The 22,291-nt window shown below is 45.1% G+C and overlaps 1 protein-coding gene across 1 annotated transcript in view; it reads left to right on the top strand.

The window, feature by feature from the left end:
* The window catches only part of KSR2 (kinase suppressor of ras 2), a 305,100-nt gene that overhangs the window by 112,136 nt on the left and 170,673 nt on the right, over positions 1-22,291 (top strand). Inside the window, 1 exon segment of the mRNA XM_058656700.1 lies at positions 3,704-4,217. Coding sequence (XP_058512683.1) covers positions 3,704-4,217 — 514 coding nt within the window.

The raw sequence follows: 22,291 nt of genomic DNA, 5'->3' as shown, positions 1-22,291 counted from the left end.
AGAAGTGGAGAAGCTAGGACTCAAACCAGCACTCCATTAACGGGATGCTGATGTCTTTTAAGTGGCAGCTTAGCATGCTGTGCCACAATGCTGATTCCTAGTATGCAAAATTTTGTTGATGGATACTTGGGTTGTTTCCACAGTTTGGGTACTGCCAATCCAAAAGGACCTCAGAAAGTTCTTATAAAATGGAGCTAAAAGATAAGTTGATTTTTGTGTACTTTTGAAATCCCATGTACTTGAACCATCACTTGTGGCATTCCAGGGTGTGCATTAATAGGAAGCTGGATGTAGAAGGGGGGGGGAGCTGGCTTTCCCCTTCTCTCTTAGAATTTTCGCTCATTTATTAGCATTTTAAATTGACACACAATGATTACACATATGTATGTTGAGTATTGTGGAGTAGATATTGTGATGATGGTGGCTTTGGTAGATGTTTTGGCAAGTCTAGGAAGCAGGAAAAAGGAGGGAGATCCTTGCTTCAGCCTGTTTTTTTTTCTGTCTATGATGGTTTGTGGTCTTTGGCAGGTGCAAGCCCCAGTTCTCAGTATGTCCTGGTGTTTGGGTGGCTGAGCTTCTGGGCTTTGATCCTGACCACCATTGATCACTTTGATTGTGATAACCTTGAGCAAGTCTTTACCTCCACATGTGTTTATCTACACAGTGGACATCAAACTGGCCGTTCATGCACTGAGTTGCCAAGATTAAGTGAGATATAAAATAGTCCTAAACAATATGTAAACAGGCTGATGGCAAACTGCAAAATCAAAGCTTACATATTTATTTCCTAGAAGATTCCATGGCTCATGTAAATGAGAGTGATGGTTCAGCTATAAGAATGACATTGCCTTTTTCCTTGTCTGAGTTTCCTAATTTTTCTGTAATTATATGAAATAACAAAATGAACTGCTTTAATTAGAAGAGGGGTGTGAATCAGGGTTCAGAAAGCACTTTATAACCTGTCAGATAGTCTATGAATTAAGTGTTGTTATGGTTGGTACAATAATAATCATTATTTCTGGTTGGCAACAAGTTGGGATTTCTTTATGCCTTCCCTAACCCATCATTGCCTCAATTTCCTTCCTCTAGATTTGCTGGAATCTTCTTTCATTGACCTTGGCTGGCTTTCCCCTTCTCTCTTAGAATTTTCGCTCATTTATTAGCATTTTAAATTGACACACAATGATTACACATATGTATGGGCTACCATGTGACATTTCAATACATGTATATAAACTGTATTTATCAGTTGAGGGTAATTGGCATATCCTTCACCCTGAACATTTACTATTTCTTTGGGAAATGTTCAGAATCCTCCATACTAGCTATTTTGAAATATACAATTAATTGTTGTCAACTCTAGTTATCCTACTGTGTTTCAGAGCAGCACATCATTTCTTCTCTTCAGACCCACTGCCTTCCTGTTAACCCCCCCCTCTCCATTCATCTCTCCTGGATACCCCTCCCAGGCTCTGGTTGTGATGATTGCTTGCTTGTTGGTATCTACTTTGTAATGATGTCATGGAAGATTTGCATGTAGCTGAAAGAAGTGACATGATGATGGAAAAAAAAGTGGTATGATGCCTGTTGGGACACATATGTCCTATAGGAGAATTTGAGCCTGGGCTTGACTCGTGGCTGCTCTTCTGGTTCCAACTTCCTGCTGACACAGACCCACAAAAGCAGCGGGTGATGTCTGTCGCATGTGGGATTCTCAGATTGGATTCCCAGTTCTTAGTTGCAGTAGCCTGGCCCAGCTGTCTGTGGTGGGCATTTGGTGATTAAACCAGCATATGGATGGTCTGTGTGTCCCCGCCCCCTGTTTCTCTCTCTCTGTTAAAAAAAAAAAAAAAAAGAAAAGAAAAGGAAGAAAGAAGAAAATCATAGAGATCCCTGATAGTGCCAAGTTTTTCCTAATAATAACATTTTGGAAGACAGCAATATAATTGTTCTCCTTTCTGTATATGCCTTGACAATATAATACTGGGTTTTCTACTATTGTCTATACCTACAATGCCATGATACAGTTAAATAGCAGAATGTTGTCCTTGTGATTGTTGCTGAAGGACTGTACTATGGTTATAATATGGGAGGAAATGGTGTGGGGGAAGGAAACAAATGGGGCAAGAGGAAGGGGAGGTGGCAGGGGGAATCCTTATACCAACAAAACTGTATCACAGAAAGGAAAAATAATGATAAAATAATTATAAAAAAGCCGTGACATTATACCACCTCCTGAGTTTGTTGCGATTTCCCGTTTTCCTTGTACTGATAGGGCATCTAGTTCTGTGTAATTGTATTACCGGGGTAAGACTATGTATCCACCACCATGGCAGGGATTCCCAACGCAGTTCTTTGGTCGCCGCATCCGCTGCCTTCCGCACCATGAGCTCCGTTACCCTAACCCATGGCAGCCAGCAATGCTTAACCTTCATGCCTTAAATGATATTACCTCAAGAAAACTGCGTGGGGTTACTCAGTGGGAAAACCTTGGGGAACCACCTATTCCACTCAGCCAGATTCTCCAGGGTTTTGTCCAAGTTGTCCTGCGGGGGCATACCTGGTGCCTTCTTATGGTTGAGCTGAATTCTGTGGTTAGATTGAACCACAGTCTGTTGAGCCGTCCACTGATGCCTGTTCTCTGTTTATTGCAATATTCTGTTGACTTCCCACAGGGTGAGTTTGTTTGCTTGTCTGCTGTGTCTGTGCTTTGGCAGGCAACTAGTCCAGGAGACCAGGGCCTTGACTGCCAGTTCCAGCTATGTCTTTTCCAAAAGTCATGCTTTGCCTTTGGTCAGTGCTGAGCAAATGTTTGTGGGTGAATATGAATGAGCACATGATAACAGAGATCAGAGAAGGTGTGTTGTGGCCAAAGCAGCGGTCATGAGGGTTCAAGGGGAAGTTGCCTTCAGTAGGATTTGTGAATCTCCCCTGGAGGTTCGGTACTAGAATGGTCACACGTGGGAAAAGTTATCCTGAAAAGTCTTTTAACTCCCCTTGAAAGTGTTGAAGCTGGAACCTTTGGAAAGGCCAATTGTGGGGATTCATTTCTTTGATTTTCAGAACTTTTGGATTATGGGCCTCCCAGCCACAGTCTGGTGGAAGGGCAGGCTGTTGAATGGGGATTAGCAAAGGGATTTCACTTTTTTTGAAGGGCTAACTGGATGTCATTGTATTTATGTAAAGGAGCTTCCGATGTCACATGTATACGGTATTATGTGCAGATGAAGAAAAATGCATATGACATGATATGTTTGATATCATATGCATAGGGTATAATATGTATATAGTGCAACATGCTTACAGTATAGCATGCATATAGTATAATGTGCTTATGGCATAGCAGGCATATGCTGAAATATAAGTATGTGTGAATATAAGTAACATATATATTAGACAACGTACGTAAGAAGTGACATGCATACGTTATAATCTGCATGTGATACAGTGGTACATATAGTCTAAGATAAGCATCATGCTATGATTATGATGGGGTTTATATATGATATTATATGATATAATTCATTGTGCATATGATACAATGGTACATATAGTCTAATGTGCATATCATGCAGTGTGCATCATGATGGGATATATATAGATTGTAAGGCGTACATGGTATGATGGTTGTATGATGGAGTGGTGCACACGGTATGATTCACCTGCTTACTGATTGTTTCTCTGTTCCTTTATTCCAACTCAGGAGGCAACCTTTCCAAACAAGATTGGACCATCCAGTGGCCCACCACGGAGACAGGGAAGGAAAACAATCCTGCGTGTACTCCGGAGCCCACTCCGTGGATCCGCACCCATCTTTCCCAGAGCCCCAGGGTCCCATCCAAGTGTGTCCAGCACTACTGTCACACCAGCCCCACACCTGGGGCCCCTGTCTATACCCATGTGGACAGGCTCACTGTGGATGCCTACCCAGGCCTCTGCCCGCCACCGCCATTGGAATCAGGCCACCGTTCCCTACCACCATCACCACGACAGCGGCACACAGTCCGCACCCCACCTCGCACCCCCAATATTGTCACCACCGTGACCCCACCTGGCACACCACCCATGAGGCGGAAGAACAAGCTGAAGCCACCAGGAACACCACCACCCTCCTCCCGGAAGCTGATCCACTTGATCCCAGGGTTCACGGCCCTGCACCGGAGCAAATCCCATGAGTTCCAGCTGGGTAACCGCGTGGATGAGGCCCACACACCCAAGTGAGTACAGTGCCCTGCGGGCAAGGGGAGCCTGGGGCTGGGAGGGGCTGTCTGATAGCTCCAGGAGCCATCTAGCTTGGGGTGGCCTGGAATGTACTTTTGTGTCATGATTCCAGTCTAAGCAAAGATGGCTTTCTACTGAGGGTTTTGAGAGAAGATTAGAATGGAATTTCTTAGAATTGGCTACATTTAGAAATATTATTAACACCCTAGCATATGGGCTGGCTTTCTGACTGCGTCCTATACTGAACAGTGAAGCGCATCAGAGCACATTCATGTTCGTTTCTTATGCATGGATTGTGTTTGCTCTTGACTGACAATGGCAGAGTTGAATGTGACCCCCAAAGCCAAAAATACCGACCTCGAGGCCCTTTGCAGAAGCCAGGCAACCCTTTGGGAGATAAGCATAGTGCTACCCCTAGTAGTAAGATAACAAGCTGCATATTTAACCTTTAATTTTTCAGTAGCTGCATTAAGCAAGAAGATGCAATGATGCCACTTTTATAACCTGTTCAAGTCAGTAATGTGAAAATGTTATTTTGATATAAAATATGATTACTGATACATTTAACTTAGTAATGTCAGCATAATATTCCAACATAGGGGCAATGTAAAGTGTGCTTATTGAGGTATTTTGTATTTTTCTCATATGAAGTCTAGTGAGTACTTATATTAGGTTTTCTTCACTGTAGTAGAATACTGGAGAGGGGTTACCTGTGAAGGAAAGAGGCTCATTTAGCTCACAGTTCAAGTTCAAGATCAGATGGTCCCCAGAGATTGGCCTGTAGTGAGGGTGGTAAATGGTAATGCCCCTGGAACTATATGGGAAAGATCCCTTGGGAAACTAGGAAACTGGAGGGGTTTGGGCATGACTCAGGCTTTATAGTTTTATAATTTAAAAATAATTTTTAAAAATGTATTGGGAAAGGGATAGGAAGAGAGAGAGAGAGAGAAAGTTCATTTGCTGTTCACTCCCCACTTATCTACAACAGCTGAGCTGAGGCTGGAGCCAGAAGCCAGGAGCCAAGAAAACAGTCCAGATCTCCCATTTGCGAGGCAAGACCTGGCTACTACTTGGGCCCCTGGTACTGCCTCCTGAGTGCTGCCTCCCGGGGCCTGCATGGGCTGAATTCAAGAGATAGGGCTGGGAATGTAGCCAGGCACTCTGATGTGGGATGCAAGAGTCTGTAACTACTAGGTGAATTATCTTTTCCCTACCCAGGCTTTTGTAGCAACCCTCTACTCCTGGGGGTACCTTCCACCCTTGCCCCTCCAACCTAAGGCCTACCTCCTAAACACAAGAACTGGTTGTTTCCACCCTCTTCATACCTTTAACTTATGACCCTTGGGGTTAGAGTCCTGCATGAGTTTGGAGGGCCAGCCGTATTTAAAACATAATAGTATTTTCTATCTATGACTCATCTCATCTGGGGGTGGAAGGAAGTGGTCAAAAAGCCTGCATTGCTAAGGCAACAGGGCCTGTGGTGTGACATGAGACCCCAGGGTTAGCAGTCTGCAGCATTATTCACAATCACCCAAAGGTGTGCATCCATAGACAATGGTAAGCAAAGTGTGATCTATTCATACGATGCAACATTACTCATACTTGAAAAGGAAGGAAATTCTGACACCTGCTAGAACATGGATAAATCTTAGAAATAGTATGCTCTGTGAAAGAAGGCAGTCCCCAAGTAAAAAAATCATGTGTAATTCTTTGATGGGAGGTACCTGGGGTAGGAGGACAAGGTGTTATTGTTTAATGAGTGCAGAGCTACAGTTCTGGAGGTGGGTGGTTATGATGGCGGCACAGCAGTGTGACAGTACCTAGTGCTGCTTCCTGGTCCAACTCAGAATGGTTAAGATGGAGCCTTTGATGCCATGTCTGTTTCACTACAGCCAAGCGTTTATCGGGATCCCATGAGCCCGAGGTTGGCAAACCTTTTGTGTAAGGGGCAAGATAGAAAATATTTTAGGGTTTGTAGGCCTGTGCTTTCTTTCATAGTGACCCAGATCTGCCCTGATAGCACAAAAACAGCCACAGATGGAAGATGAAATGTGGGCACGGCTGGGTTGTAACAGAACTTTAGGGATAAAAACAGATTTCTGTGGTGTCCTCAGCGCTGTTGGAAGCTGGGTTCTGAGTGGAGGTACAGAGTGGTTTTGCCTCCCAAAACTGCAGTAATGTAAGTCACTCGTATTGATCTGTGCAGCTCAGCTAGCAGGTGAGCATCTTTCAAAGCAACTGTAGGAAAACACAGTGAAGTGATAAGCTTATTTGGGTACAAGCCATTTTTGAAACCCATGCATAGTGTTTTCCTAGTGCACGTTTTCCAGTAAGCTTTTTAAAAACTGCCCAGAGAATGCATGTTTGGAACCTTAGAGGTTTAAGAGGAAGGCATGCTTTTCTGATCTGAGGTGGATTGTTTTGCTTTGCTGTGTGTGTGTGTGTGTGTGTGTGAGAGAGAGAGAGAGAGAGAGAGAGAGCGAGAGCGAGCAAGTGCTGTGCTGCAGTGCATTAATTTGTCATTATTATAATGGAATTCCTAAAAAAAGAGGTTTATTTTGTCTCATAGTTCAGAAGTTTTAAATCCAAGATCGGGCCCTATCCTGATGGTTGATTGTAGTCTGATCACCTGCCTAGATCCTTTCCTAGTTGGATCAAGTTTCCACTGGGTTGGGTCTGTGCCTTGGGACCATAGTAGCCCAACATCATGGTGCCTGGGCTTTGGAGTATTAAAGAGAATTGTCTAAGACAGGCAGCGGGACCCTGGGCAGTGTGGATAGGGGAAGTGAGGGCACAGATGAATTCTGACCAGGTAGCTCAAAGAATGCTTCCCAGTGGGGCTGATGTGTTGACTCAACTAGCTAATAGTCCACCTACAAGCACCAGCATCCAATATGGGCGCTGGTTCATGTCCCTCTGGCTTCACTTCTCATCCAGCTCCCTGCATATGTATGGCCTGGGAAAGCAGCAAAGGATAGCTTGAGTTTTTAGGACCCACGTGTAAGACCTAGAAGAAGCTCCTGGCTCCTGGCTTCAGATCAGCTCAGCTCCAGCAGTTGCAGCCATTTGGGAAGTGAACTATTGGGTGGAAGATCTTCCTTTCTGTCTCTTTCTTTCTGTAAATCTGCCTTTCCAATAAAAAAAAAAGAAAAAAAGGAATCATGGAGGAGGCATTTGTTGAATTTCAACTGGCATATGGATAGCCTCTGACATTTGCCCTTGATCTGCGCCTGGCCTGTTCTTGCCAGGAAGTAGCCTTGTGACCTTGGATTTAATCTCAGTCCTATCTTTTTCATTTTTGGGTCAAAGGGGTTGGAAATTGTTTGTGTTACAAGGTCTGAAGTCATGATCCATTTGTGGATGGAGTCATCATTTGAATGGGCTGTGGCCAACATTTAAAAAATGAAATAGATTTAAACCAGAAAAGCGATTTAGGACATATTGCTGTGTGTCCAGGTGAGTATTTGTGGACACCTGTTTCAGGTATATGTGCACATTACACAAGAGTACTTCAGACAGAATTAGAAGTAAGACTTACTTGGGAGCAAATTAAAAAAAAGAAAACAAACCCATGCATAATTATTTCATAGTATGCATTTTCTATGGAATTTTTTCCTTTCTTTTCTTTCTTGCTCTTTCCTGCAAGATTTGAGTTCATGTTCAGAATCAGAAATCCACAAAGTATGAAGTTCAGCTTAAAACAAGCTTTATTAGGAGAGTTCCTGGGCAAGGTTCACTGGTCCCGACAGTGGTTCACTGGTACAGACAGCAGGCCAGGGAAGTCTTGTCCAGGGGGAATGGGGGGTTGTTTGGATCGAAGGGCTGTAAAGGTGCGGGTTGAGGGACAAAGGAATGTGCCTTCTGGAGCGTTATAGGCTCCCTTTGACCTTGGTGGGTCCACACATCACTGCTGGCCCAGGAGGGGGCTGCCTTCTCCTGGTACAGCCTTATCAACCACCCTTCTCAGCCTCCTCCTAGGCTGCCCCTCGCCCAGCTTGGCTGGGCCTTACATGTTCTCTCTTTTTTTTTTTTCTTTTTAAACTCTTCAACTGGACAGACTTGATTCTAGATTTTTCCACATCTGAGAATTAAGTAGGTAAGAAGGTTTGAGAATCCAGCCGTTTCTCCTGTGGAATTCTGCCAGATCTTTCCAGAACATTCAGTCTTCAGCTGTGTCTCTTTCATGCTGATTTTTTTCTCTTCTTCAGCCTCCTGGCCCTCTTGGCTCTGGGATCTGTTATATATCAGCAGGCTCCACTCCACCTTCAGTTACCTTTAATGCTGTGAAGGGTGACTTCAGAAGTCACAGGTCTCTCTGGAGAGGACTAGCATGTTTCGGAGTAGTTGGTTCCTGTGGGGCTTTAAGCCGCATGCATCTGATGAGGTTTGGCTTGGAGGAAGGCCAACTTAGACCTTTTGTCTTTGGCATTCATGGGCACACCTGTGATGGGCTTCAATCCTCTCCTCCTAGAGACTCTTCTGGGTACGTTCAGGGAGAGCAGGGAAGGACAGGAAGAAGAGTAACTAACCTCAGTGTGACTCTGCTGCGAGCCTTGGAGTCTGGACATTGGGCTGTGTCAGAGCTACTGGGTCAAGTCTTAATCAAAACCATTTCGCCTGCTTGATGTTCATCCTCTAAGAACCACTCACTTTCTTCCTTCCTTAAGGACTCTATTCACTTTCCTCCAGCGAAAGTAATGCTTGATTATTGTAGGGGAGCAGAAGCGATTTAGGAAACAAGATGAAGCAAATGGAAGCTATATTCTGGTCCTCCATTTTTCTGTGCATATATGTGGTTGTCCTTTGGTGTCCTTGGCATCCTTGGGAGATATTGGTTCCAGGATGCCCTGTGGATACCGAAATCCATGGGTATTCAAGTGGTTTGTTTGAAATGTTGCATTTACCTACAATCTATGCACATCCTCTTACATACATTACCCGATTTCTAGATGAATGATCATAACTAATGTAGCATAAATACTATGTACATAGTTATTCTGTGTGTACGAGAGGAGTCTCTTTGTGTTCAGAACAGACATATAGTGTTTTTTTGATCCATTCTTGGTGGAATGCATGTATGTGGATCCTGTAGACATAGAAGGCCAGCTGGAAGCACATAGAGCAATCTTAACAGGGGTGGAATTCACTTAAGGGTGGCAAAAATTGGTTCTTGGGGGAGGCAGGGTGTAAATTTTGACTATTATAATAGTTTGTGTCCACCCCTAGGAGACAGAGCATGCAAGGGATACAGGATGTGTCTGTGTAAAAAGTTTCACTGGAGATTAGGAATAGAGATTGGGGCTGGGGGATTTCTAGAAAGTTCTTAGAGAGACCAAAATGAAAAAAAAAAATTGAGAAACATTGACATGAGTCTGTGGGTGGGATCTGCTAGATGGAGGTCGGGTACAGACATAGGAGTTGAAGACTGTTCCTAATATTCTTGCCAATCTATGTTTCCCCCAGGCTTTGTGGCCACATTTTCATGAGTAGTCACTGAGTTCTGTTTGGGAAATTAGCAAGTTGTGTTTGGGTTCTTGCCATGTTGACTTTTTTTTTGGTAAAAAAAATGTTTCTTTTTATTTATGCAAAAGAGAGAGAGAGATGGGGGAGAATTTTCTATCCATTGATTTATTCCCCAAATGGCTGCAATAGCCATGGCTAAGCTAACTGAAACCAGGAACCAGCAGCTGCATCTGGGGGTTCTGGTGGGTAGCAGGGGCCCAAGCACTTGGGCCATCTGCCATTGCTTTCCCATACACTTTAGCAGGTTGTTGAATTGAAAGTAGAGCACTGGGACTCAAGCCAGCAATGTATGATGTGGTGGAAGTGTTGCAAGTGGCAGCTTAACCCATGGCACTGCATCTGTGGCCACACATTGGCAGAGATGTGGAACCTCTAACAATTCTGAAGTGTGCAATGATTTGTGTGTCTTGAGAGCCTCTCTTTGTTTTCTCATGAGATAGTAACATAAATGACTTGCTGTTTCTTGTCTGAACTGCATTTCTAAAAACGGAGTCACATTTTAAATGTATTTATCTCACATTTATTTATATGAAAATGTAAAAAAAAAAAGAGAGGGGGGGAGGGAGAGAGAGAATCATCCATTTACTGTTTTACTCCCCAAAAGCTTCCAATAATCTGCATGGTCCAGGGCAGTGCTAGGCACCAGTAATTCCATCGGAGTCACCCATGTCCTTGGGCCACCATCTGGTGCATTCCTAGGGTGCGTATTAGCAGGAAACTAGATCAGAAGTGGAGGCAAGAATCAGATGCAGCAACTTAAACCCACCCAATGCTGGAATCACATTTTCAATATATAGAAGTTCTGTATTTAAAAAGGAACTCAATTGTAATTATTTTGGGAGAAAATTAACTTTTTAGAAGTAATTTCTGATTATAATTTTAATTATGGAAGTCACAGCCTGATGCATCTTTATTTTGAAAATAGGAGCAATTTAGAATGTAAGCAATGAAAGGTGAAATTCTACTTTCTGCTTTCTCTAACAAACATGGTGGCTGTTGTGAAAACCCTGGTAATGATTTTTTTTTTTTGCAGTTTCTTTCTTCCTAACTGCAACCACGCCGTCAGCTTTTACTGAAGTGACTTGCCTTCCCTAGTCCTGACCATTTCACCACAGACATCTTTTAGACATGCTAGAATGTTCCTTGGTGCTTTGAGATCACAGTCCTGTCCATGTGTGAGTCCTGATCACCTGCACGTGTCAGGGATAGGTGTGTCAAAACCCTCAGCTGGGCTGTGAGCAGAGCACCAGGCTGGACGAGAGCCACAGAGCATGAACTTCAGCATTAAAAGATGAGTCGACTTTTGGTACCAAAAATATATATTGAAGTATGGGGAATCTTTAGGAAGTTCATGGTGGAGCAGGCATTGGGTGTGGCAGTGAAGGCTCTGCTTGGGTTGCCCACCTCCCTCATCAGTGTGCCTAGGTTTGGGTCCTGGCTCTGTTTCTGATTCCAGCTTCCTGCCGGTGAGGACCCTGGGAAGTGGCAGGTGCTGGTTCCTGTCACTGAGTCTTTGCCATCCTCGAAGGAGACCCGGATGGAATTCCCGGCTCCTGGCTTCAGCCTTTCCCGTTTCTGCCTCTTATGGGCATTTGAGAAATGAACCAACAGATAGAAGATCTCTGTCTCTCAAATTAAAAAAAAAAGTTCCTGGAAAGTACATACTACGAAAAAATTATATGTGAGTTTAAAAATTTCTATATACAAAAAAAAAAAACTCCCACAAAAGCTTATCCAAACTTCCCTATATTTAGGAACTTTTTGAAGTATCCTCATGTCTACACACAAACCTTACTGTGTTCATTGCAACTAATTCAGATTTCCTACATAGCCCAGGCAGTATCATTTATAGCTTATATGAGAACAGCCTTTGCTTAACACATTCATTATGTAAATAAGATTTCAGGAAGGATCTTATTGTCTCTTGTAGCAAGCTAATTATGTCGGAGCACTTAAACTCACTGGCACATACCTACAGATCATCGAGCTAATTATTGCAGTGAGTATGAATGGATTTAGGAGGGCAGTGTGGGATAATGAGCCTGTGGATCACAGTGTAGTTGTTCAAATGACGGGGCGGGATAGGGGATGCGGGGGTGGTCTTTGGCATGCTCAGCAGCCTTTGCTCTGCGCTCTAGGAAAGCATCCAGACACACTGGCCTCAGCCTGATTTAGGGTGAAAGTAGCCCTGGACATTTCTTCTGTGGGTCCTCTGGGTCTTCCCTCCTTGTGACCCCCCACCCCAAGTGCTAGTTCAGGTAAAGTGCAGGTATAAAGTGATGAGATTCATGCTCTTAAGTACAGGAACCATGCTAGATTCTGACACAACAGCTCCTGTAAGAGCTCCGTCAGTGGAGCTCCCAAGGTCCCTGGGTTGTAACAGTCACACTACTCGAGGACACCCCCAGAGCTGTGGGCTCCTCACCAAGTATTCAAGTTCATTCCAGGGGCCTCCTGGCCAAATGCAGCCTGCAGATCAGAGCTAGTTCTCCTAGGGGCTTGTGGCCCCTAACAGTGTAATGAGAGCTAGAAAATTAACCCATTGTCAAATTCCTATGCCGAAGAGAAAGTTGTATTAACCCTTGATACACAGCTTCTCTTTAAAAGTATTATGGGCTTACTACCAATGCATGGGCTTTCAGGTATTATGGACTTGCTGAATTTCTTATTTTGAATTAACAAAGCCTTTAACAACATCCTATGTAATTTACAGAACCATACAAATATATATAATCTATATAATCTAACTTATAATGGTTTCCTGAGAAATGCAGGCTATGTTTTTGTGAAGTAATGTTATTACCCAGCATCAGAAAATTGTATTCAAGCTGTTTTCCATTCTGTGTTGACCTAGTGCCCCTGTCTTAAATTCCAGGCCCCAAATTCTGGGCCAAGAAAACAAGACATTTTGTAAAAGCATGAAACGAATAACATTAGGTGGATGGAAAAGGAAAATTAGATTTGGAAGCAGAGAAAAGAAGAAATTTATAGCTCCAGGCTGAATGCCCATGAGTGGCCAGACGACCATGGCTTGCTTTTTCTACTGCTTTCTCTCCTGCTAGTTGGGTCAACAGACTTCTCTGCTAGTTCTTAGACCGGCAAAGTTCAAGATTGAAATTGTGGAGAAGCCCATGCCAGGCCTGAACCTGGGCATCATCTTCCTTTGCTCCATTGATGCAGGATATTCTGTGGGACTTACAGAGTATTAGGTGTCTTTCAGCCCAAGATCTGTAGCCCAGGTGTGATGGGTCCTGGGACACATAACATTTGGATCCCTGGAGAAAATGCTTTTATAAGTTCAGAGGCAAAGTGAGCTACCAGGTATTCCATACCACATTTTTTAGATTAATAGATTCCCCTCATGGTAAATGGGAGAGGTTGTTGTTATTATCACCAGTTGAGCAAATCGCTTTCCAAAATGCTCAGGACCAGGGGTGTTTGGGATTTTTCTTTTCAGAATTCACAATAGTTACACACATATAATGGAATCACATTTTCAAGAAGTGAAGTGTTGAGCATGAGTGTCCTGTTCACAGTTTTAGACTCAGCTTTTCTCTGCTTTGTAAAAGGAGAAGGATTTTTGATGACAAGGATTCTTTTTCTATTCCTGTCCAGTTTTAATGATTGCACAAGGTTGATCAAGCCTTTGTTTCATTAGGAGAGAGAAGTCTAGAACCTCCACCTCCTTAAAAATGTTTTTGACAATATTTCAGACTTGGAAAAAAATTTAAGATTATTATAGAGAATTGCCAAATGTTAGTGTTTTACATAGCTCACTTTACTTTTAGCTATCCATCCATCCACACATCCCTGTACCCATCCATCATCCATCCACCTACTCATCCATCCATCCATCCATCCGCCTACTCATCCATCCATCCATCCATCCATCATCCATCCACCTACCCATCCATCTGTCCATCCATCCATCCATCATCCATCCACCCATCCATCATCCATCCATCTATCCATCCATCCATCCATCCATCCATCATCCATCCACCTACTCATTCATCCATCCATCCATCCGCCTACCCACCAATCTAGCCGTGCATCCATCCCCCTACCTGGTTTTTTCCTGACTTGTTTGAGAATCAATTGTGGACCTCATGTCCTCTGGCTCCTGCCTTATTCAGTGTATATTTCTTAAAACCAGGGCCATTCTTTTCAATCACTGTGGTGAAATCCCCCAAATCAGAAAATGAACATCCTTGTATCAAAGCAAATAAAATGCTATTATCTCCAAACTTATCCGGATCCCAGTTGTCCTACTAATACCCGTCACAGCAGAAGAAAAATCCAGACCTTGGAATGCATTCAGCTGACACGGCCCCTCAATTTTCTTTGATCTGGAACAGCTTTGGTGGTTTGCTTTATTTGGTGTGCCATCTCTCAGTGTTAGCTGGCCTGATGTTTCCTTATTAAATTTAAGTTACACGAGGACAATTTTAGCAGAACATTACCAAAATGATGCAGCATTGTCCCTGGTGAGTCACAGTGGGAAACACCTGTTGAGCATGTAACTTGTTACTGATGATGCTAGTTTGCAATTATTTGGAGGACGGTCTGTCTACCAGACTGCTCCATGATAGTTACTATTTCCCCCAGAGCAATGAATAAATGCCCATGGAAAGATCATTGGAAAACTATGCCAGTATTCTGTTAATGCCCAAAGTTGCGCCATGAGTTTTAGCATTCATTGATGATCTTTGCCTGATCAATTGTGGATGATGATGGTTTCCAAACGGTAATTTTGCAACACCATAATTTCTCCACACCTACTAGTTAGCTTCCCACAGAAAGAAATGGTCTCCCTTATCTCTCTTTACTTTTATCAGTGGAGATTCATGGATTCTTAAAGGTTTTATTCAATGTGCATTTTATAATTTATTAGCATTATTAGCATTAGCAATCCTTTATTAGCATAATTTACTTTTGATGCTCCAATTGTGTGGATTTGACCAGTGGAGGCCTCTTCAAGTTGGATGATGAACCCTTCAAACAAATTTTCATCTTTCTTTTTATTTTTCCCTTTAACTTTGACCATCAGGCACATTTTCCAGGGCTGGGATGATGGTGTAGTGAACCAAGCTGCAACGTATGATACTGATATCCCAGTGGGGTACCAGTTCAAGCCCCAGCTACTCCAGCTGCAATCCAGTTCCCTGCTAATGGCCTAAGAGATGGAGGCTGACCCGGTACTGGGGCTCCTTCCACCCACATTGATGAGGCTCCTGGCTCCTGGCCTTGGCTTGGCCCAGCCATACTCATTTGTAGGCACAGGGAGAGTGAATTGGCAGTGGAATTCTCTCTTTCTGTAACTCAGAATTTCAAATAGCTAATATATTTTCAAAAGGACTTTTCCAAGCTGGATGAGGAGGGAGTGGTATGGCAGCAGTCTGCTTCTCTCCTCACTGCTTCTTCTTCATCTTAGATGGGTGATGAGATGGGTGATTTTCCAAGAGGTCACTGGACATGGCACCTGGATGTCATCCTTGTCAGGAATGTGTGCATTGACCTGGCTCGCAGGTAAGTGGGAGCCAGGGTTTACAGGCAGCTTCCTCTGACTTCACATAACTTTGCCCTCAGCAGTCATGCCTGCTTCCTAGAGAGCATTGACTTCTGCCCAAGGGGATGTTGGGCATAATCACTGTGACTGCATCTGTGTGCCCATCGGGCAATGACTTAGAGCAGTGATTTGAAGACCATGGGACTCAAACCACGGTGAGTGAGATGACTCTGGGAAGTGCATGGAGCAACTGTAAGCATTCAAACACCTGTGGCTTCTAGTGTTCTCAGCCAAGAAGGGGTGCACTTCTAATGTAACTTCCATCCTTCCCCAGGCCCCCAGTTGTACCAACTTGAGCAAGTCTCTCTTCTCTTAATGGAATATGTAGTTCAGATAGGTAAGAAAAGACTAGTGCTTGGGGAGAAGTGTTGAACATGTTTTCCAGCTACAGTTATAAGACACCTGTGGTTTTGTGATGCTTTGGTTGTCTTACAGATGCACTTTCCCCAAATCATCTCTGTCATCCTGCAGGCCCTATTGCTTACGTGAACCAAGGGCTGTTTAACCATAAGTGGAATGATTTGTTTTGCATGGCATTAGTCTCCTGAATGTGTAATTATAGTTACTATTTGTAAAGCGGTAAAAGGAAGAGCATTCGAATTAATCTCAGGATTGGGGTGCCTGAAAAGAAAGCCTAGTTGTGTGTTCAAGAGGCAGCTGGCTTTCCTGTGGGACTTCATTTGCTGAGTGGAATTTATGGTTCCCCTTTATCTTTCTTTGTGGTAATCATGTTGAGTTTTTACTTCTCCTCCCCTCTCTCCCTTTGTTGTGTCAGGGGCAGGCGCCAGCCTTCTGGGAGGGAATGTCACTTGGTTGTCAAACTAAATGCCCCCCAAATCTACTCACTGTGGATGGTGGAGCTGCTTCTAGAAGGGAGAAGGCTGAGGCCCTGCTCTCGCTCTTAATGTTTGACCTCTGTAATAGGATTGGAAATGAACCTTTTAGTGTGATAAATGGGGAGACAGAAAGATGCCTCCCAGGGCACCCTCTCCGCTGTGCCTCAGCTTGCAGATGGTAACTCGAGTTAGGGCAGGACGGCTGCCCAGCTCTTTGATTTAAGATAATGGGGGCCAGGGTGTAGGATGTTCATGTGGGGGACAGAAGCCACCCTGGGGCAGACAGGAACAAGTCTGGGGGGGAGGCGGCTGAGGTCCCAGAAATGCATCCTAACACTGGAGGCCAAAGACGGCATAGCTTTTCAGAGCCAAGTGTGTGACTTCAGCGTGCCGACACAAGGTAGGCACAAAGCAATCTAGGCTGTGCCTGAAGAAGGCACCTCTATGTTCTCTTCTGGGGTGGGAGCCAACCCTGGCTCCACTTCAGGGTAAAATCAGGCAGGGCCCACCTGGTACTCTGTACCGTTGTGTGCCAGACAGAAGAATTGGATGATTTCATCTATTCCTCCATGTAGGCAGGCAGCACCTGTTCTATGGAGTGCCTGCTACATGGTACTGTGTCCCAGCAGGGCTTTGTTGGTGAGTAAAATGCCTCTGCCTTCTAGGAGTTTACTGTTGAGCAGAAGAGACTAAAACAGCCATACAAGGGGTCTTCAGAAAGTTTGCAGAAAATACACGTTATGAGAAAATTATACATGGATTCCAAAAAGGTTTTTTTTTTTTTTTGCACAAAAATAAATGTATCTTTTAAGTTTCATTTTTTTCCATGAATTTTCCCAAGTATTGTGTAGGTGATGAGAAGGGTAAGGAGAATGGAAAGGGGACTTTTTGGAAGGAAACATGGGGTTTTGGGGACGGGTCCCCATTTGGAATTGTGTTGGAGGACCCTGAGCCTCAGTTGCCACTGAGACCTCCATCTCTCAGAGCCGTCACCAGCCCACGTCAGTCAGATTGTTCAGTGCCATTCTTGGACTCATTGACTCATTCTTTGTTTCTACAAACTTTGCTTTCTTGGTGCCTATGAGGTGTTCTGTTCTACACTAGCGGAGTTGCAAGACAAGTAGCCTTTTTTCTTAGAAAACTCAGGATGTGGAAGAGACAGACTGTGAACATCACCTAAAACCCAGAAGGAATAGGGCTAGCATAGAAAGAAAGACAAGAGCTAAGGGATCCCCAATGTCAGTTACCTAGAACATTCTCAGGAGCCAAGAACAGCTGGCACACTTAAGCTGTGCAGGGCCCAGGAGTAAATATGTCAGAGCCTCTGCTGCCACATGGTCTCTGCTGCTTCCATTCAATTCCACATTTGTAGACAGAAGCAACCATATAACTGGTATGCAAATGCAAATGTGTCTCAGTAAAACTTTATTTGTAAAAACAAGTGGTGGGCCAGATGTGGCCTGTGGATTGAAGTTTGCTTATCCCTCATCCAAACAGAGTAGGAGCTGGCTGGGTAGAGAAAAGAGTGTATTCAGGCAGGAGGATATAGGAGCTAAGGCTGGTGTGGGGACAGACAGTAGCCGTGTGGTTATACTGCAGTGTATGTGTGAGAGAGAGCGAGAGAGAGCGAGAGAGCGAGAAAGGGAGAAGGAGTGGGGTGATGAGGGAGGCTCAGGGAAGAACTTAGAACTTTTGGGAAGTTCTCAGTCTTGAAGATGAGTAGCATAGAGTCTTCCAGAAGGGCTGTCAGCATAGATGGGCATGACCCATCATACATCATTGCAGCTGTGTTACGTTTCAGCCTCGAGGCCTCCATCCAGCTGCTCTGAGCCCTCTTCTCGCTGCTGTCCAGGAATTAATCCTTGCAGGTGTGCAGCGTGCCTCTCAGGGCACGGTGAGGGTCTGGTGACATGGCTGAGCAGAAGTCAGTGAGAGGCACAGCCATCTGCTTCTGGCGGCTAATGGCAGGGAAGGGAGCCTGGGACCCTCTTGTAGCTCCGCTCCCTTCCTCGTGTGCGTCACCTCCTGTGGCCTTCTGGCCAACTACTCTCCGGGGGGCCCTGTTAGAGCTCTGTACTTTACAATGAACATGGCTGATGGCTGTCTGGTTCCTGGTAATGAGTCCCCACCCCCTCCTACCATTCCCCGTAATGCCGACATTTTGAATAACTAAAATTAATAGAGGAAAAATAAGGATATTAATGACCCTATCTGTGGCCTCCAGCCAAGGTCCCTGTGCATTGCGGCCAGGCTCCCGGAAGCTGCCAGGAAAGCGGACAAGGAGGGTAATTTCCTTGAATTCTGATTCACAATTTTCAGGGAGCAGGTGCTGTGTTGTGTTTTGGGATCCTAGTGCATGCCTTAGAGAGATGGCCTTTCTGTGACCGCCCACCTCAGCCGGGGCACGGTTGTCACCTGGGTGTTAGCTGCAGCAGGGTGGGGCACATGCTGGACTGAGGCATCATATGGGACCTGAGGTTGTAGCCAGCTTTGACTTCATTTTCAAGGAGATGAGGGTGAGAAGGAATATATAAGAAAGATGCCCTTTGCCCAGGGCAAGTCCAGGCTCATTTTCTTGAGTTCTGTGTTTTATGTAGGAAAGTCTGCATAAGGGTTTGTGAGATCTGTGCCCTTGGAGAGCTTTGGGTGTGGAAGCTTAGCCCTGGTAGGTTAAGTGGGCGTGTCCTTGCTCTCAGAGGTGCGATAGTTAGGTTGAAGATCATACCATCAGCTACAAATGACCCTCACACCAACTGACTGCCACTGCTTCTGCTTTTTGAGTGTTTGTGTGTGTGAGAGAGAGAGAGAAAGACAGACAGACAGAGAGAAACAGAGAGAGGGAGAGAGAGCTTCCATTTCTCAAATACCCCAAATAGCCTGCAAGAGCCAGAACAGGACTGAAGCCAGAAGCCAAGAACTCCACTCAGGTCTTCCATGTGGTTGGGAGGGCCCCAGGACTTGAACTAACATTAGCTGCTTTCTAGGCACATTGCTAGGGAGCTGGGTTGGAAATGTAACAGCTGGGACTCAATGGCACTGCAGTGTGCCTCCACCCCTGCACCTCATACACGCCCACTCCCGATTTCTACTTGTTTTTGCCTCTTCCTGCTTACTCTATTAGACCGCCATGCAATGAATAACAGCAGAGACAGCCAACATTTACTGCATCCTTCCCATGTTAGAGGGTTGTTGTTAAATGCCTTGCAGGCGTCATCAACTTACATCACTCTTGGGGTAGATTTTTTTTTTTAATCATGATCTTTTCTGTTGCAGTGAGGGTACTGAGGTAAAGGAGATGATGTAACTTGCCCAAGATCACATCTCTTTGCTCAGGGATTGGCAAAGTACTGCCAGACCTGCCCTGTCACCTTTTCCATAGATGAAGTTTTATGGGAACATAGTCACGCCTATTCATTTGCATATCATCTGTGGCTGCATTCATGAGCTGTGTGGTAGCCAGAAGACACTGTTTGGTCCACAGAGCTGGAAATATTTCCTTTCCCTCCCATCTCGAGGTTTGCTGACTCCTTACCTAGTTCTTGAGTGTCCAGTGTGATACAGATCTCGGTCCCTGGGACGCAGGGGCTGAGCTCAGGACAATACCCTGTCTCCCCAGTTCCCCTTCCTGTGTCTGCCATTGTTCAGCCAGCAAGATCTAGATTCTCAGCGTTTCCCTCGTACTTAGATGGTCCACTCTCTTTGACAGGAGGTCCCCTGTTACATAGTCATCTTCGCTTAATAAAGCCCTGGGGACAGAGTGAAAAGCTCAACAGAAAGCTTGTAGAATGAAAAAGTGAACACATGAGTGAATGAATGATTCTGAGCTAACAGAGCAGAGGTGAGATGTTGCTGGTAGGTCATGCTGCTTTGAGGCAGAGAGGGAGGTGTGCGGCATTGTCTCCCCTGAAGACACCTGTGCCTCCCAGCATCCAGCCGTAACAGACCCGGACAGAATCAAGTGGCAGGTGCATGGCCGGGCTTCAGCAGATCGCCTAGATTTGGCTTCACCTGTCAGAATGTGCTTGGTACACTGCTGTTGAATGCAGGCCCTGTGTATTGTTACCCCTCAGGGAAGCACCCCCTGTGTGTTGTTACCCACCCAGGGAAGCACCGTCCTGGGTGTGAACTCACGGGGCTGCCTTCCACAGTCAATGTGTGTGAGGGATGCTCTTGCCCTAATTCAGCCAGGCATTCCCGGGAGAGAGAGAAGCCTCTCTTGATGTTAGGTCATTGTCAGCTCCACGAGGGGCACAATTTCAGCTTTTTGCTGATTAAAAGAAAAGAAATGCTCCCTGGTGGTGTGTCTTCCATTCCTATTCTCCTAGCATTGACAAAACACTTTTGTGCACATCATTGACTTGGGCCTTCTAGCAGTGCTTTGAAGTGGGTGCTGCAAACTTGCCTTTCATAAAAGGAAATTAGCATTTGTGAGTACCCGTACATTTCCTTCTGATCTCGGATGAGGAACTGACAACATCAAGGGCTAAGGTCAGAAGTCATCTTAGCCCTTGAGCGTTGGGCCCACTGATGCCACAGTTAATGATCTTGACCTCGCTCTGCATTGGCAGTGGGTGCCCTGCATCATGGAAGCCTCTGGTCTGAGGCTGCTTGCTATTTCCCTGCTGAGCCTTAGCCCCCAGGAAACGAAAGCTCAGTGCTGACCCACAAGAGTCTGCCCAGTCGTAATCCACACTAGGTGTCTTCCACACTGCCTGGGGAACCCACTGCTCGCTCACCAGGCACAGCTATCTGAATTTTTCCCAGTTGTCTGTTTTGGTTTTCAAGAATATTCGTGAAGTGTGAGGAGGCAGAGGTCTCTCTGGGAGCCAGAGGGGCCTCTTAGAAGTTAATGTGCCATCCCAGGCTCTAACGGACAGCAGCTGGGATGTGTGCCCAGGCCCATTTGCCATGAGTAAGCCTGCAAAGCTGGCCTGCAGTGAAGACTTGGTGAGTTGACTTAGCCATGGTGAACCAGGAGTGTCGGGGAAGTAAGGCCGCTGAGACTGCCCCGCGCCTTTTCTCGTGGAAGCCTCACTGATTTCAGTTTTCTCCTTCACAACCTCTGGTTGCTGTGAAGGAAGAACATGCTACCTGCTTTTCCTTTTGCTTCTCCTGCCTTCACTTCTAGTGTTAACTAATGAGGTATAGAGCAAGCAGGTGTTTAGTGCAGGAAGTATGGCGCCCGTCGGGACACCCACCTCCCATATTGGAGTGCCTGGCTTCTGATTCGATCTCCGCTCCCAATTCCAGCATCCTGCTAATGTGCACCTTGGAAAGCAGAAGGCTCATGTAGTTGGGTCTCTGCCCCCCTCTTGGGGGACCTGGATTGAGGTGTGGGCTGCTGGCTCCAGCCCCAGGCCTGGCTCTGGGTGTTTAGGCAGTGCACCAGCAGATGAGGGATCCCCATTCTATATTTCTACCTCTCAAGTAAATAAAGTTTAAAAGTAGAGGCATAATTTACATGCAATAAAATAGACTTTAAGTACATAGAATTTGGATGACTTTATATCTGCAGGTTCTGACCACCTAATCAAGAATATTCCTTATATAGACCACAAAGTTCTCTCATGTCCCTCTTCAACAGTTTCCCCATACCCTGAAGGCAACCCTCAGGTTTAGATCCCTCGTACTGAAATCATACAGTACATATTCTTCTGCATTTGGACTTCCTCTCCTTGTGTTTTGAGATTCATCTCCATGTTGCGTGTGTATGCACGCACGTGTGTGTGTGTGTGTTATATGTTCATTCATTTGTAAGTTATTACTGTACATAAGGGTACTTTGGACAATTCATGGAAAACACGTTTAAGAGGTAATTCACCTTTTCCCTGGACTTTTTGAAGACCCTTGTATCACTAATACTTCGGGTCTGCAGACACTATGATTTCTTTATTCTTGCTTTCTCAGTTCATTTCCAAGGGTAACTTGAAGCAGAGAACCATGGAGACTTCATACTGCAAAGCTCTACGGTCTCACACAGTAGGAGACCAGAGGTCCAAAGTTAGGCTGTCAGAGGGCCTGACTCCCTTTCAGGTCTCCAGGATGGAGTCCTTGCCTGTGTCTTGCAGCATCTTAGGCTTCTTAGGGTCTGCAGTAACAGGATGCTGAAGCCAGAAGCCAGGCCTGGAGTCCAGGCGCTCAG

Source organism: Ochotona princeps, chromosome 29, assembly GCF_030435755.1.
Source record: "Ochotona princeps isolate mOchPri1 chromosome 29, mOchPri1.hap1, whole genome shotgun sequence".
NCBI lineage: Eukaryota > Metazoa > Chordata > Mammalia > Lagomorpha > Ochotonidae > Ochotona > Ochotona princeps.
This window is presented reverse-complemented; position numbering and strand designations above follow the sequence as displayed.